At 46.0% G+C, this 18,221-nt stretch overlaps 1 protein-coding gene across 2 annotated transcripts in view; it reads left to right on the top strand.

Moving 5' to 3' along the window:
• DCX (doublecortin) overlaps positions 1–18,221 on the top strand; it is a 127,605-nt gene that overhangs the window by 22,025 nt on the left and 87,359 nt on the right. For both annotated transcript variants that reach the window (XM_090059853.1, XM_090059854.1), the window contains exon 3: positions 491–831. In XM_090059853.1, the coding sequence (XP_089915979.1) occupies positions 491–831 (341 nt within the window). The remainder of the gene's footprint in view (positions 1–490; positions 832–18,221) is intronic.

The raw sequence follows: 18,221 nt of genomic DNA, 5'->3' as shown, positions 1-18,221 counted from the left end.
TGCAAAACACATAAAAAAAGGCTGAAACTAATTTTGAACAGCTGGATTTTAATTCAAAGGTTTGTGGAGCAGGAATGTGACCTCTTAGCCTGGCTACTAAGCACAAGTAGATACCTGGATCCTTTCAGTGCATTTTCAAATCACACTAGATGCCTCATCTGCTTGTTGAGGTAGATAAACCTTTGAAATCCTGGCCTTTGGTCTGTTGGTTTTAATCCTCCGGTTTCTCTTTAGTTTAAGGGTTGTGTATTGGCTGTGGGTAGTTCATATGCCCTTGTTTAGGGGAAATTCTTGCTTTTAGCTGTGTTGTTATCACTATGATATTGCAGTAATAAAGACTTAGGAGACCTAATCAAATGGTAAAAAATGACGTTTCTATGAAAAATGGAAAGAAAATGTTGTGGGAAAGACTGAGAAACCATTCTGTTTTCCAGCATCATCATCATATATTGGTATAATAACCCCTGTCTTCATTTTCTTTTTTCAATAGGGGAAAGTTACGTCTGTTCATCTGACAACTTTTTCAAGAAGGTGGAGTATACCAAGAATGTGAACCCCAATTGGTCTGTCAATGTGAAGACATCAGCCAACCAGAAAGCACCTCAGTCTCTGGCCAGCAGCAATAGTGCTCAGGCAAAGGAGAACAAGGATTTTGTGCGGCCCAAGTTGGTGACCATCATCCGTAGTGGGGTGAAACCCCGAAAGGCTGTTCGTGTGCTCTTGAATAAGAAGACTGCACACTCGTTTGAGCAAGTTCTTACTGATATCACTGAAGCTATAAAACTGGAGACAGGAGTGGTCAAAAAGCTGTATACTTTGGATGGGAAACAGGTAAGGCATTTTGCGAACTCCTTTTCTTTCTTTTAGCTAATTTTATTGCATTGCTGACTAACGTGAACAATTTCTGAAGCCTATAATTAACCTGAGAGAGCCAGTGCCATCTGTTTTTCTAGAAGCCAGACTTCTCACGCTAGTGGTTATGTTACTAAATTGTCCCTGGTATTAATATCAGGCAAAGAATGCAGCCAGCCGTCTGGGTGAAACAGATGCACTGTCCTGAACACCCGGGAGTTTTGCGTGTTCTCCAAATAGGTTTCTAAATAAATAAGTAATTCAGGTGCCTTGTACTGTAGGTTGACTTGGCTCTTAGGTAATCATAGCCAAGATATCCTGGAAGTATTAGATCAAAATCTTCTATTAGACCAAAATCTTCTACTTGACTATCTTTGTTCTTGCCAGGAGGCTAATCAGGATAAACTAACTCAAGAGTAACTCTTCTGACTAGCTCTGTAGCTGGCAGGAAAATCTATGGGTTATGTGGTACCTTCATGGGTAAAAGTGTGAACCTTCAGTCGGGTGGATTATTGTGAAGTGCCTCAGCTGTACATATGCTGATGACTCAGGGACATTTTTGAAGTGTGCCTCATTGCTGTGGGATGGGTAGCAGACCATCTAATGAGGTCCTGACACCGCCCTTGCAGTTGCAGTGGCGTCCCCCTGAAGGAGTGTGGAGCAACTAAGAGACTTCATGTGGGAAAGCTGTTTGGTTAACTGAACAGCTGTCAGTGGCTCCTGGAATTGAAGTGAACATTTTTAGCCTCTGTTGCTATTTTCTCTCTTTTCTGAAGGAGCGGCCATAGTGACAAAAACCTTATTACCATAGCAGTATTTCTTCTTACGTATGTTTGTATACCTAGACACGCATATAATGGGACTACTCATGTGAGTATCAGTATATGTATGTATGCACATGCACATACAATTATAATTCTGAAATCATGTATTTAAGTGTATATATGAGAGAAAAGTATGTATCTGTACCTATATGTATCAATAGATAGATAGATAGATATCTTTAAAAAACATGTATGTGTACATATGAGAGAGAGGGGACTGCAGAATATCTCTCTTCTTCATGGTCACCTTACAGGGGTTTTTGAAAATGCAGCTTCCTGATGTGTTATTGGTGACAAGCTGTTGAGTGAAGTCCTGCTGCTGCTTTAATGTCCCACTCCAGAGATGAACACTATGTAGTCTGGGGCGCTACAGCAGCTTCCTTGTATTGGTGTGAGAAAAGCACTGCAGCATTAGACCCTTAGAATCAGCGTTAATCTTTTCCTTCCACATGCCAGTGTCTGTAGCTGCCATGTTGCAATGTGTGCTCCTAAATCCTTACAGTGGGGATTCCAGTCTTCTTGTAGTAAATGGTTTCTTGATCTTAATGGAAGTACTGGTGAAACAAAGTTCTTTTCAGTGGGAGTAACTGTATCGCAGTTTGGCGCTCAATAGGTACTCAGTCCTTGCTCCAGAAATACCCATGAAAGTTGCACAGAGAGAGGATATTTTATCGAGTATGCTGTCTAATACTGCCCTGGACTATGTGCTTTACTAATGACTGCATAAAACAACTCTTTCAGACCCATTCCACTTTAATTGCATGTCTAGTATATTTTCATAGAATACCATTTCATGAAAAGAAAAAATGAGATTGTAATTTTATTACAATTATTCCCTAGGGGCAGAAAGTCAGCAGGGATCATAGGATCCCAGCAAGATAAGCATCCAAATGTGTCTTGAAGGCATTCAAAGTAGGTACTTGAACCTCTGGCGGCAGTCTATTCCAAATTCTTACGTATGTTCAGCCTGAATTGGTCACAGTGGAGTTTGTGACCATTCAATCCTGTCATCCCTTGGGGCACTCTGATGAACAGGCATTTCCCTGGATCCTGGTGGTCACCCTGATAAACTTACAGGTGGCCACCAGATCACCCCGAGCCTGCGCTTTTCCAGGCTGAAGAGTCCCATAGCTCTCAGCCTGTCATCGTGAGGTCTGTTTTCCTGACCTCTGACCATGCGTGTGGCTCTCCTCTGGACTCTCTCAAGCTTCTCTGTATCCTGTTTGAATTGTGGAGCCCAAAACTGGACACAGTACTCCAGCTGCAGCCTCACCAAGAGCGAGTACAAGGGGAGAATGACGTCCCGGGATTTGCGTGAGACGCCTCCGGGATTTGTTTACTGAAGGAAAACGCAGATTTCTCATTTTAGCAGAGACACCTGTGGATTTTGCAGTTTTGCAACGAGCCCCCTTCATGCTGGCAGAGTTCCAGCCTGCAAAGGGCTGGGAAGGAGTGGGAGGAGGGCAGTGAGGCCCCCCCTGGATGGACTCAGGAGGGGCACAGCCAGGCCCAGGGTCAGAGAGGACCTAGTCAGGGAACTTCTGGAGGGGCTGGTCATGTTCAAGTCAGCAGGTCCAGATGATCTCCACCCCAGGGTGTTGAGGGAATTGGCATAGGTCATTGTGGGACCCCTGGCATGGCTTTATGAGCACTCATGGTGCTCTGGCCAGGTGCCAGAGGACTGAAAAAGGGCCAATTTGGTCCCCATTTTCAAAAAGGGGAGGAAGGAGGACCTGTTAGTCTTACCTTGGTCCTGGGGAAGCCATTTGAGAAAATTATCCAAGAGCACATCTGCAAGGGACCAGCAGGGGAGATTATGCTTAGGGGCAACCAAGATAGCTTCATTAGGGGCCGGTCCTATCAGACCAACCTGGTGGCCTTCTACAACCAGGTCACAAAATCCTTAGACGCAGGTGTCATGGTAGATGTAGTCTTTCTGGACTTTAGGAATGCCTTCGACACTGTCTCTCACCCCATTCTCATTAAAAAATGAGGTGACTGTGGCGTTGATACCTACACAGTCAGATGCGTTGCAAATTGGCTGGCGGGCCGCACTTAGAGAGTGGTGGTGGAGGGGTCATTTTTGACCTGGAGGGATGTGGGCAGTGGGGTCCCCCAGGGCGCGGTCCTTGGGCCTGCACTATTTAACACCTTCATCAGCAACTTGGACGAGAGGGTGAAACGCACCTTGTTCATGTTCACAGATGACGCTAAGATGTGGGGAGAAGTGAGCATGCTAGAAGGGGCGGACAGGCTACAACTAGATCTGGACAGGTTACAGGGGTGGGCAAATGAGAATAGGATGGGATTCAATACTTACAAGTGCAAAGTGCTGCACCTAGGGAGAAAGAACCGGCACCATACCTACAGGCTGGGGAACTCCCTTCTCATCAGTACAGAGGCAGAAAAGGATCTTGGGGTCATCATTGACTCCAAGATGAACATGGGCCGGCAGTGTGGGGATGCAGTCAGGAAGACTAACCGTACCGTGTCATGCATCCACAGATGCATCACAAGCAGGTCCAAGGAGGTGATCCTCCCCCTCTATGTGACACTGGTCAGGCCGCAGCTGGAGTACAACTGTCCAGTTGTGGGCACCACACTTCAGGAGGGATGTGGACAACATGGAGAGGGTCTAGAGGAGGGCCACTCACATGATCAGGGGGCAGCAGGGCAGGCCCGACAAGAAGAGGCTACGGGACCTGAACCTGTTCAGCCTCCACAAGAGAAGGCTGAGGGGGAACCTGGTGGCCATCTATAAACTTACCAGGGGGGATCAGTGGGGAACGGGAGAGTCCCTGTTCCCCCGAGCACTACCAGGAGTAACTAGGAATAATGGCCACAAGTTGACTGAGGTTCAGGGAGTTCTACTTCACAGTCATGGAAGCCAACTTTCAATGGAAGTGGTGCTCACTCCTACCCTGGGGGTCTGCAAAAGGAGGCTGAATAATCACCTAGCCAGGGTCGTTTGACCCCAGCATCCTTCCTGCCCATGGCAGGGGGTCGGACTTGGTGATCTGCTTCGGTCCCTTCTGACCCTACTAACTATGAAGCAGGAGGCACAGCTCAGGCAGGTAAGGGGGGGAGGGGAATGAGGCCCCCAGGGGGAGGGAGGAAGTTGGGCGGGGCTGGGGCTGGGGCTGCTGCCCAGCCAGGGGGACCACGGGACTTGGGGCCCAGGGAAGCAATGTGCAGCCACAGGGCCCCGGTAGGGAGTGGGAAAGGGCTGCGGGGGGCGGGGGGCGGGAGGCAGATCCCCACTGCTGCACACATCCCTTGGGGGTAGAGGGGACCCATGCCCCAAGATCTGTGTGTGGGGTGGGAGCAGGGCACATTGTGGGCTCAGGGTCCCACCCTGCTACCCTCCCCTGGGCCTCTGCAGCCCAGCGGGTGCAACCCAGCACTGCAGGGAACGGTAGGGGTGCACAGGAAAGCTGTTTGCTGCTGCGGACTCAGCACTGCCCTGGCAATGCACCCCCCTGTGCTCACAGCGGCAATGAGGGGCACAACCATGCACAGCCGCCCCCACTGCTGCCACATGCACAGGGGATGCATTGCCAGGGCAGTGTGGAGCTCATAGCAGCAAGTAGCTTTCCTGTGAGGCCCTGCTCTGCCCTGCAGTAGTGGGTCGTACCCGCTGGGCTATGGAGGCCCCGGGGTAGGGCAGCAGGGCAGGAGCCCGAGCCTGCAGCACGCCCTGCCCTGTGCATAGATCTGGAGGGCATGGGTTCCCCAGGAGTGTGCACAGCAGTGGGGAGCTGCCCCCCTGCCCGAGTCCACAGCAGGCAAGCAACAATCAGCAGGGGAAGAGTTGGGCTCCGCTCGGCTGCAGCAGCCACCACCTCCCGCAAGGGGCTGCAGACCCAGGTCCCTGGCCTCGTAGCCCTGGTAGCTGAGGGCCCCCTCTGGCATGGCTTGGGGGGCAGGGGCTGTGGGTGAAGGGAAAAGGGCACAGCCGAAACTGGGAGCTCTGTCAGCTGTGTGTGCCTGCTTCTTGCCAGCTCAGGGGGAGCCCAGGATCGGGCTCCCCAAAACACTGGCAATAAGCAGGGCCAGGAGGGCTGTAGGGGGGAGGGAGGGGCACCGACAAGGCCAGGGGGTTGTGGAGGGTGGGGGGCATTTCATTTTAGTAATGGATTGGGGGCGTGAAATTTTTTTTTATCGGAGAATTTGTGATTTATTTTTTTTAATCGGGGAAAACCAGGATCCCTGCTGATTATTACATCTATCCATGCAGCTGCACAAGGGACAAATTTGACCTGTGCTTTGTTTTTACTTAAAGATTCTTTCAGTTTTTTCGGGGGGTTTTTTCATTTTCAGCCTGTATTTGAAGTCTCCTGCCTACATATGTTCTTAATTTTGCTAACTTGATCCAAATTTTCTGCCACGACTGGCATGATCCCTTATAAAATTCTGCACCATGAATCCTGACCCTCCCACTAGATACTAGAAAGAGGTTTTGAATGCATAATTATAATAAACAGTGGTTTATTTCCTGAAAAAGATACTCATGCAAAGCCCCAAGCTCCTCAAAGCTGAAATGGTGACAAGAATCCTGACAGTCCTGCAATTTAAGTGTCATCACAGCAAAGTTGCTTCCTCTGTTGTGAAAAGATAGGAATGTACAAAGAGAAATCATCCCTAATGAGTCCATATTCTGTAATTTAATGAAGGGAAATGATTATTTATTTTATTTAGAAGCCTTTCCACATTGCTTGTCAGCAGAGTCATCGAGTACTGTAGAAATGAAGGCATTAGCAGCAAAATACAGTGGCCTACAAATAATTACTTTTAATGGATGGCTAACACCCAGCAAGATGAAGAATAGCTATTTGGGGTAGGAGAGGGTGTGTATGAAAAAATACAATATAACATCAGTGGAATTAGGTTTTTGGCTTTTTGCAAACATAAAATGAAGCTTCCTCTCTGTGGAGGAATATTTCCATTTCCCTTGAAACTGCTCTGTAAGCATCTTGTGTTTATTAAGAAGCTTATTTATTTTTAGCTTAGTTTTGCTCATATTTCTACTGCCCTGTGCCTTGTGTAGCTAGATTCATGCGGTGTCTCTGCTGGGAGCGCACCACCTCTTGACAGGAACACTGTAGCTCCTAAGTGGTGGGACTTCAAAGAGCTGACTGTACATGAGCCAAGATGGAGAGTATCAAAGCAACAGGAATTTACCTCCTACACTCTCACAGTCATCTAGGAAATGACAAAGGACAAAGAAAATAATGCACCACAGTTAAAGATAATGGGTCAAATTCTACTCTCAATTAGATGGCTGCAACTTCTATTGAGTGTGTATATCTAAAAGTGAGGCAGGACCCTACAAGCTCTGATCCAGTGTCCATGATGGCACGGAGGGAGCAACCTACTCAATCTAATTTAACATTGATTGACGTGGCTAATAGAAAAGATTTACTGTCTTTTATTTTAAACTGTTATATTTCTTGGATATAGTGACAAGCCTGGTTTTGCTACACTTGGGTTGATGTGTTCACATAAGCAGGGGGTAGGTATTGGCTGGAGTGAGTAATTGTTGCAGAATCCAGTTCCATGGGGCCCCCTCTATATGTTACAGGTATTGCACAATTAACTGATTGATTGCACAGTTACCCTGGGACCAGCTACATGTGAAAAGTAGCCATCGCATGATAAATGGCTCCAACCAGCTATCAAGTTAAGACTGCAAAAACGTGTACTAATTTTATAGGTGGTTGCTATTGAGTTTTAATTTGCATGTGTAGCAGGGTCTCCCCTGCGACTAACTCCCCTGTGTCAAGTAACAGGGCTCCCAGCTGCAGGGGTGCACTGTGCCCAGCGTGAAACCCTTGAGCCCTGGGGACTGCAGCTGCCATGATCCCCAAGGGTTGTGAAGTGTACCTCCTGCAGCCAGGACCGAGAGTCCCCACAGCAGATATGCGGCACAGCCGAAACTGGGAGCTCTGTCAGCTGTGCGTGCCTGCTTCTTGCCAGCTCAGGGGGAGCCCAGGATCGGGCTCCCCATAACACTGGCAATAAGGCAGAATTGTTGTGCTGTAAACAAGTTTTCATGTCAGCATTGCCTTTCATTTTATTTTTAAGATCAAAGGCAAAATAAAGTGGTTTGATTTGGCTTATATGAACTGTTTCAATGTGAAACATTTTTCTCCAAATACTTGATTCATGAACACTTATTTTCAAATGGTTTTTGTTCTAAACCCATACATTTTTTTTTAACTGTCAACCACCAGAAATATTGTGAGCTTTTGCCTACCACTAATCAGGACCCAATTGTGCTAGCATTGAACAAATTGTAAATGAAATTCCTATGGCAAAAAAGCAGAAATAAATGCTGTCTTGCATCTTTAAAAGACGTGACTGATTTAATAAATGGTGTTAAGTTCTGGGTTTTTTCCATATCTCCTGGATTCTTCTGCCATAATCAATTATTATAGGGCAATGGAATAATTGTCTAGCTGTATTAAACTGCAGTAATCTGTATTTTACAATGATCCTAGAATTTTCAGGATCATTTTAAGCATGGAGGTAAAGGGGACATCCATGCATTCTCCACTGACTTTCATCTATAGGAGACTCTAAGCTCTTCTGTTCCTTCCAAGTGTTAGCTGTCTCACCAGATCAATTATACATATTCATATGTCAGGCCATTGAGGTCATATTCACCAGAGAATTTCCAGCCTTGATAAAATGTTCCCCTCCAGCAATCTTTGCCTCAACACGAATTTGATACAACAGGTGATAGGTGAAGTTCATTGTACTTTTTGCAAAGCAGTTGCGAATGTGGACAGGAGCAGCTCATCCCTACTGTCTAAAAAAGGAGCATTTGTGAATTTTTTCATATGGCTTGTACTGAGGGTGGGCACAGGCAAATCAAATAGAGAAAGAACTATATCGTGAAGAACGAATGGGTGCGGAGTCGGTGACTGATGGGGATTCCTGGCTCGTAGCCAAAAAGGCAATTGAGAATGCGGATGAAACCAGTACGGTTGCAGTAGTGCTGAGGAAACAGATGTGGCTAATCCAGCTGTAGTGGAGAAAACAGCGTATTCGATCAGGTTGGGATCTGCTGCTCTGGATTTCATTTGACAGTTGGAAATATTTAAATCAGTCACACAGTTTTGCTACCCAGCTGTCATTACAGGTAGTGGGCCAAATTCTGCACTGTCTCAGAATAGTTCTGCTGGCTTCAATAATGCACTTATGTAGATGTGATCAGGAACTGACATTGGACCAAAATACACAAATGCATTTGCTCCAGTGGTCTGTGAGGGATACTCAAGAAGGTGGTGAAATAGTCCCACCCTGTACTTAGCAGTGTCTGCCTCACTGTAAGATGAGAGGAGTAAAAGAATTCCCTCCAGAGGCCTGGGGGTAATTAGCTTATGCTTGGTTAATGCCAAAGACCCAGATTTATTTGCATTATAGCATTATATTAGCTTGCATTGCTACAAGTGTCTCAGCAGTCCAAGTCTAGCCCTTTGAAGATTTCACAAGTTGGCTATATCTTGGGGAGAGGGATGTGGAGCGTGTGTCTTTTTCTTTGTCTTAGTTTCCTTGAGTCCCTCAAATTCCATTTTTTTTTTTTTATTTGATAGCACAGAGAAAACATGGGTACCTAATCCTATTATTTTAAAAATGTGCTCCTCTCCTCTTAATTCCTTCTGTAGTTTAATAGTGAGGATTTATTGAGCCCTGCATGAGTCTTCCAGTCTGATTGAAAGAAAAGAGTTTCAACTCCTAAGCACAAGCAAAACCATTGTTCTTTGCAAATTCATCTTTGCCTCATAGCATTTCCCCTGTGGTAAATCATTATGTATAGGGACAGATATTACACATAAATCAGTATAAGTGATCAGAAACTATCTCAAATCTGTAACAGAACAGAAGTTCAGTGCATATAAACTGCTTTCAAAATGGCCAAAACTGGCTGTCAGCCAGCCCTTACTGCTCCAGCTAGGGAACAGAGGGGCGGGACCAACCCTGCTCTCTGGATCAGACAGCAGAGCCCAACCCAGGGCTGGAAAGCATGCTGGGATGCCGGGGGACTATGATTTAACTTGAACCAGGAAGGGGTCTGGGTCAGAAGTTTCATAAACCGTTTTGACCTAACTCAGGTAAGTCTGAAACTACATTCAACCAGGTTTATCTTAACCAGTTTCAGCCATTCTGTAACTGGTTTATGTGCACTGGATGTCTGTTCTGTTACAGGTTTAAACCAGTTTCTGATCACTTAAACTGGTTTATGTGCAACTTCTGTTGCTACCCTAAAACAGATCTAATCAACTAGTTCTCAAGTATTCTCTGAGGATTTTATTATATGATACAGTGGATAAGTTAACTTCTCATAAATGTATCCCTAAATGTGTGGTGAAAATATTCAAAGAGCCACAATTAAATTCTCAAACTTGCCTGTTTCCATTATCATAGGTCATAAAAATTAGGGAGGCAGAGATCTATGAGATCCTGGACTTCTTCCTCTGCGTGACGCTGTATGTGATTTAATTTGCATTTTTTAATTATTTCTGAAAATATGCCTACTTCATGCTCAAGGCACACTTACAAATGAGTATTAAACTCCCATATGACCCACGCACATATTAAAACCCTTATTGCTGACAAGTGTCCTCTTGCTCCCACTCAGCCCAGAAGGTAAAAATATGCTAAATTTGCCACATTTACTCTGGCAAATAAAGTGAAGTGAAGCAACTCCTTTCTTGTAGGGTTCTTTAGTTCACAGGATTGTAAGAATTCAGATCAAAGTTAGTGATGATGACTTGTCTATTTAAAACCAAACTGCAAAAGTTCCTTCCTCCCCTGTTTCCACTCTTTGCCAATTATATTAATGCCAGAATTTCCATGGAAAGCTTATATAAAACTCCCAATTAACTTTGGTGCTTTGGATGAGGCCTGTGTAATGATAGCTAGTATCCTTCCCCTTCTCCTTCTCAGACCTGCAGCTTGGTAACAAAATTTTTGCTGCAATTTTTTAAAGAAAAATCCTTCCTGTAAGAGGTATTTGGTGCTGAGTTATGTTTCATTTCTACTGTAGAGAACTATGTTCCTGAGAGTTTGTTCTGACACTTTTATATACAGTACTGGTGTTCCTGGTTCTGGATTATCATTGTCACTTTTTCCTTATTTCTACTTTACTTTTATCATTCTTGTTCCATGAGGAACATTGGTTCGTGGAATTTAAAGGAGCCTTAAAAACAGTGGTACTAGTCTTACCATAGGAAAGCCTCAGTGCTTTAATTCCTCCATTTATTCATACTATAAGAGTAAGCTGGGTAACAGGAGGTAGTATAGGAGGCAGCACACCTCTTCCACCCTCAGTGTGTCTGGGGAGAGAACATTTCACACTTCGGCTAGGGACAGACATTACACATAAACTGGTTTACGTGATCAGAAACTGGTTTAAACCTGTAACAGAACAGATATTCAGTGCACATAAACCAGTTTGAAAATGGCTGAAACCAGTTTGAGATAAACCTGGTTGAATGTAGTATTAGACTTAACTGATTTGGGTCAAACCGGTTGATGCAATGTCTGTCCCAGACTCTTTGCTGGTTTAAGTTAAATCAGATTCCCCCAGCATCCCAACATGCTCTCTGGGCTGGGCGGGGCTCTCTGCTCCACAGCACGGCTCGCCCCTTCCCTCTGCTCCCTAGCTGCAGCTCCGGCAGAGACCTGCAGGCATAGCAGGGTCTGCTGACTTCCCCCTGCTCCCCTCCCTCCCCTCTCACCACTCGCGGCTTAAGCAGAGATTCTTTCCTCCTCTCTCACACAACACACACCATAGCCAGCATGTGGTATGCTAGCTAATGCTGTATAGGGCAGATCGGAAAGAGTCTGCTTAGGGCTTTTTGAAGCTAAACAACAGCTTAGCTGGTAATGTCCCTACATTCCTTCCTTTGGAAAAGACAGACAGGGTTTGTTTGGTAAATCTGATATCTTTTATTAGACCAACTAAGTAGTTGGAAAAACATTTCTTAGCAAGCTTTTGGGTTTAAAAACCCTTTGTCAGACTGAGAAAGCATCTGCAGTTGCTGCGTGCTCTTCCTGGATGGAATGAATAGTAAAGATGCCAGAGGCTGATACGCATTTTCCCTTGGAAAAAGCTATTTAAGAAGAGCTAGTAATGAGTGAGGCTTTATTCTCTGATGCGGGGCTAACTGCTCATAACAGAGCTGATAACTGCTTTGTTATCAAGGGGGAGACCCCTCCGTAATCACAGTGGCCTTACCACACCCACCTCAGCTCAGCCTTGCTCTAGTGCCCCCCCAGCTTTTAGCCTGAGCCACTGCAGGCACATGCCTGCATTTCTGGGATGTCTGGTTACAAAACTGATTTAGTCCAGGCAAGTTAGACTGCCCTTCAGATTGAATCAATTCAGGCTCAGGCTTTTTGAATGTCTGTCCGTAGCCTTCATGACCCACCCAGCTAGGGCTGGCAAGAAAGGACAGAAACTCTAGCACTATATGTTGTGATGTATGAATGTATATAGACTCTTGCCCGGTTCCCATCAGCTCAGACTTTAAACAGCCCTCTTGATTACGACAAAGGTATAATCAATAGGGTGAACCCTCTTGGCCCTGCTGAAGTCCAATTGGAGTTTTGCCATTCACATGAATGGTTCCAGGATTTCATCATTTATTCCCTCTCATGCCTTCTCCTTCCAGTCAGCAAGGGCTCAACCCTTTTACTGCCCCATTTTTGTTTTACTATTGTGGGCTGGTTAAAGGCATAAGAAGTGTGCTTTGTTTTGAGGATGGAGAGATTCAGAGCCCTGTTCATCTCTTCCAAGCTTAGTGCCAGATTCCCACTGGCCCCACTGAGAGTTTTGAAGATCAGTTTAGTGTCCTGGATCAAAGCTCTCCCTTTATAGTTGTGTGGACTCTCTATAACAGCATATCTGAAGCTAACAGTGTAATGCCAGGTCAGTCTATTTCAGAGGATTTTCATCAGCAGACCTGTTCTTAGTGTCTACACCTGCTTATTCTGGGAACTTACTTTTCACTTCAGAATTAATTCATTTTACTATTCATTTCTTCTTGAGATGGGTAAAAATCAATAGCAAGGAGATTTTGGTATTTGTCTGGCAGTTTTTGATGATCTGTGTATTGTAAGAAAAAAGAAATAGAAAAATAGATATGTACTGATGCTAGATGCTTTTTTGCATTTGTAGAACATAGGAAATGTTTTGATACAAAGGTATTTCATGAGCAGTTGTTCTAAGCAGTGATCTGGTTGGCACTGATTTATTTCAAATGGGAAACTAATTTAAAATGAAGGAAAATGACATGTCGGAAAAGCAGGCAAATTTAATCCAGGAAACCTTCTGAAGGGTTTTTAGCAGAAGGAATTAGTACTCATTTGCAGCAGCCAAATTGGCATGAGAGGCTGAGTCCTTCCAGTTGTCCAGGTCTGTGATCTGTTGTCTGAAGGGCAATGAAAACAATAAGCTATATTGGCTCCACAGGAATAATTATGCAGCCAGTCTGCCTGCAGGGCAGTGGGGGAGTGCACGACTCTAGTATCCTCCATTGCGCTTCCCTGCCCTCACCATCTGCTGTGTGCTGTTGATCTGACATTCAATCTGTAGGCTGGGGTCTGCAGGCCTGGTTCCACTTTTGCCTGAAGACATCACTTCCTGATGGTGAATTTTAATATTTAGGGTTCCATGAAGATATCTAGGCTCCCTTACAGGCATCAGTTATTAGAGTGTGTCAAAATAAAGGCAGAGAGGATTAGGTGATGTCATTTATTTGGACTTTCACAAAGTCTTTGACACAGCTCTTCACAAGAGACTCTTGTGGAGGTTACAGAGAAAGGCTGTGCGAAACAGCTATGTTTCACTTCGGATTTCGCTGTTTCAGAGACAGTGATTCATTTCAGTGTTTCGGATCACTGTTCCATTTAGATTTGGCTGAATTTGTTTCAGAGTTTCAATGCTGTTGTGGTGCTGATTCAGAGATTTGGATTGGCCAGGGAGAGGCAGGCATAGCCGGGAGGCTGCAGGTTCTCCTGTTGCTCCTCCGGCTGTGCCTGCCTCTCCCCGGGCAGTGGGGAGCTATGGAAGAAGCCCCCATGGCTGCCCTACCTGACCTCATTCCCTGCCCAGCCCCAGCCTCCCAGCACTTAAAAAAAGCCCTGCACTCGCCAGCTGCAGCAGTGGCAATCAGGGCCTCTGGGTGCTCATGGCAGAGCCCCCCTGTGCAGCATGGAGCAGTGGGGATCACCCGTGCAGCAGCTGTCGCATGGTGCTCAGCAGGGCACCACATGCTGTCTGGGAGCTGGGGCTGTGCTCGGTGCAGGCTGTATTGAGCAGACTTGCGTGCACAGATCCAGGGGCCCGCACCCCATGGGAGGGCTGTGGAGCTATGCCAGACTCCTCCTGGGGGGGTGCGAGTCCCCAGATCTGCATGCAGGATGACAGCAAGCTGCTGTCCCTCCTCCAGAGCACTGGGATTGGAAGGGACCTCAGGGACAGATCACAGACACTAGCCAGCTACAGATGTCAATATCGATCAGTCCTTCTGCCCCTCTTTCCCCTCCCTCTTCTTAGTTTCTGTTTCCCTGCAAGCCTGGCTCCGAAGCTTTTTGGATGGTTAGGTTTCATTTCAGAGCCTTCCATTTTTGGAAGGCCCGTTTCGGCTTCAAAACACTGAATCCAAAATGAAATGGCTTCCCAAAATTTTGCACAGCCCTATTAAATAGCCGAGAGGTGAGAAATAAAATATGATTTGGAAAATTGCAAAGAGATGGATAACAAAGAGCAGAAATACTTGGGTACTCTTCATCCTGGCCAAATTATTCGTAGGTTCATAAATTGTTCGAGGCTAGAAGAGACCACACAGATCATCAGGTCCAGCCCCACTGCTTAAGACAGGAAGACAACTGGGATCAAGTGACCCCAGTGAGGTGACTGTCTAGTCTCCTCTTGAAAACCACCAGGGTAGGTGATTTCACCACCTCTGGAGGGAGTTTATTCCACAATCTGGACACCTGGCTGGTACCTTGAGGTATATAGAAAAAATATTTAAAGCTGTGTCTATGGCCAAAACACTGATTTTTATATTTTTTTTTTTCTGAATTGGTATCGAATCTTCAGATTCGGATTCAGCTGAATTGAATCAGGGATGAGTTAACTAAAATAAGCTATTCATTCATTTAATGAAGAACAGATAGGGAGAGACTTTGCAAAAGCATTCATCATTAGTTGAACATGTTCCCACTGATGTTAATGGGACGCAAACTTAGGTGAGCCCTAAGCATATTTCAGAGTTGCCTTTTAAAAGTTCACTCCTGAGTGGTGCTGAGATTTGGTAACTATATATTAAAGTTTATGGCAGCCGAGGGCACTGAACTGCAAACCTTTTCAACCAGCTATAAGTTTATCAGGGGTGACCACCAGGATCTGGGGGAACGTCTGTTCACCAGAGCGCCCCATGGGATGACGAGGTTGAACGGTCACAAACTCCTGCAAGACCATTTCAGGCTGGACATAAGGAAGAATTTCTTTACTGTCCGAGCCCCCAAGGTCTGGAACAGTCTGCCAGCGGAGGTGGTTCAAGCACCTACATTGAACACCTTCAAGAGTAAATTGGATGCTTATCTTACTGGGATCCTATGACCCCAGCTGACTTCCTGCCCTTTGGGCAGGGGGCTGGACTCGATGATCTCCCAAGGTCCCTTCCAGCCCTAATGTCTATGAAATCTATGAAACTCCCTTGCCCACTTAAACTTCCTTTAAGGTTCCAAAATGTCTCCATAACTATTTATTTCATGCTAGGTAATGTGGGGCCCCTGCAAAGTACGCTGGGCAATCTGGTGGTTGCGCCAGAGGAGAAAGCGGAACACTTTAACCAATTCTTCACCTCCATTTTCTTGTGCAGGGACCGGGACTTCCCCGCCGTGATGCCAGACGGACTCAAGGGGAACGCCTCCAGACCTCAGGTTGGGGAGGACCGGGTTAGAGAGCTTCTGGAGGGGCTGGATGTGTTCAAGTCAGCGGGTCCAGATGCTGTCCACCCCAGGGTGTTGAGGGAGCTAGCTGGGGTTATTGCAGGACCCTTGCAACGGCTTTACGTGCACTCATGGTGCTTGGGTCATGTGCCAGATGACTAAAAGACAGCTAATGTGGTCCCCATCTTCAAAAAAGGGAGGAGGGAGGACCTGGGCAACTATAGGCCCATCAGTCTTACCTCAATCCTAGGGAAACTCTTTGAGAAGATCCTCAATGACCACATCTGTGATGGGCCGGCTTCAGGGATGATGCTCAAGGGCAACCAGCATGGTTTTGTTAGGGGCAGGTCTTGTCAAACCAACCTGATTGCCTTTTATGGTCAGGTCACAAAGGCAATGGATGCAGGTGTCGCCGTGGACGTAGTCTTTCTAGACTTCAGCAAGGCCTTTGACACCATCTCCCACCCCATCCTCGTTAAAAAACTAGGTGACTGTGGCATTGATGCCTACACAGTCAGGTGGATTGCAGATTGGCTCAAGGGTCATACTCAGAGGGTGATGGTGGATGGGTCATAGTCAACCCAGGGGGAAGTGAGCAGCGGAGTCTCCCAGGGCTCGGTCCTTGGGCCTGTGCTGTTCAATTTCTTCATCAGCGATTTGGACGATGGGGTGAAAAGCAACCTGTTTAAATTCACTGATGATACCAAAATTTGGGGTGAGGTGAGCACGCTAGTAGGGAGGGAAAGACTGCAGCAAGATCTGGATAGGTTACAGGAGTGGGCTGATATAAACAGGATGTGTTTCAATACTGACAAGTGCAGGGTGCTGCACTTAGGCAGTAGAAACCAGCAGCACACTTATAAGATGGGAAACGCCCTTCTTGAGAGCACGGAGGCAGAAAGGGATCTTGGAGTCATTAATGACTCCAAGATGAACATGGACCGCCAATGCGAGGTCACGGTTGGCAGGGCTAACTGGACCTTGTCGTGCATCCACAGGTGCATCTCAAGCAGAGCGAAGGAGGTGATCCTCCCCTTCTACGCGACACTGGTCAGGCCACAGCTGGAGTACTGTGTCCAGTTCTGTGCGCCCCATTTCAGGAGGGATGTGGACAACATTGAGAGGGTCCAGAGGAGGACCACCCGCATGATCCGGGGACAACAGGGCAGACCCTACAGTGATAGACTGTGGGACCTGAACCTGTTCAGCCTTCACAAGCGAAGGCTGAGGGGCGAACCTGGTGACTGCCTATAAACTCACTAGCGGGGACCAGAAGGGTTTGGGGGAGACGCTGTTTCCCCTAGCGCCCCCTGGCATGACAAGGAATAATGGACACAAATTATTGAAGAGTAGGTTTAGATTAGACATCCGCAAGAACTACTTCATGGTCAGGGCGGCTAGGATCTGGAACCAACTTCCAAGGGAAGTGGTGCTGGCTCCTACCCTGGGGGTCTTTAAGAAGAGGCTTGATGCCTACCTGGCTGGACTCATTTGAGTCCAGTTTTTTCTCCTGCCAAGGTCGGGGGTCAGACTTGAAGATCTACAAGGTCCCTTCCAACCCGACTTCTATGATTCTATGATAGGTGTGAAATCAATGGCAAAATTCCCCTTGACTTCAGTGATTTGCTCTGTGTCCCTCTAGGGTCACAGTTACGATTGCAATTATTTAATTGTTGTGGGGAAAAGCTTGTGCTCGAGATATTTCTGCTCAGCACCAAAGGTCCTAGCCAAATCCATTAAACTTTGATGGGATCAGGATCAGGCCTTACAAGAGAAAATTCTGGGGACTTCATGGAGAACAGAGAATGGAGTGGCATTCAAAATACCCCAATATTTAACTGCCACGGAGAAGGATGTTTAAGACAGGCTTAAACCATCCCATACTGCACACCTTAATTCACAATCAGCTTCATGCTCCCACCAATTCAGTATTAACAACAAATAAACATTTGGAAACAAAGGGATAGGAAATAAATAGGAATAACCTAAAATAGGAAACCAAGGAACCACCAATACCTGGCAGAATATTGCACTAGAGGGACCAATCTCTAAGACCTTCAGTATCAGCTGCTTTGGAAAGAGATGCAGAAACTATAGAGTAGATAATTATGGAATAAGATGTCCAAAGAAACATTTCTGAGCTCATCTCCCTCTCTTTTTGAAGTGCATCTATGTACTCACTAGGTGTGTGTGAAATGGGCTGTATTTGATTCGGATTCAGCCCAAACTGGGTACAGTGATTCAATTAGTTGCTTCGGATCACTGTCCCTGATTGACAGTGAAAAATTGAGTCTTAGACATATTTTATAGATTGTGCTCATTATTCATGGCTGCAAGATGATACTATTGAATTGGAGGTAACATTGTGCCCTTCTTTTCCCTCCATGCCATTCAGGATGTGCAGTAAGCTATAAGCTACATTAATAAGCTAGAAGGCAACCAATATAATGAGTGCAGGTGCAGTCACTGAAATTTTCAGGAATTTTAAACCTAGAGAATAAAATAGTGCAAGAACAAATAGTCCAAGCTGATAAATTAGAAGCCTTGTTGGCAGGTTTAACCTGAGCTGCCTTCCTT

Source organism: Crocodylus siamensis, chromosome 8 (genome assembly GCF_052110815.1).
Source record: "Crocodylus siamensis isolate JL-2025a chromosome 8, ASM5211081v1, whole genome shotgun sequence".
NCBI lineage: Eukaryota > Metazoa > Chordata > Crocodylia > Crocodylidae > Crocodylus > Crocodylus siamensis.
Note: the sequence above shows the minus strand (reverse complement) of the source record. Positions and strands in the feature narration are given on the sequence as shown.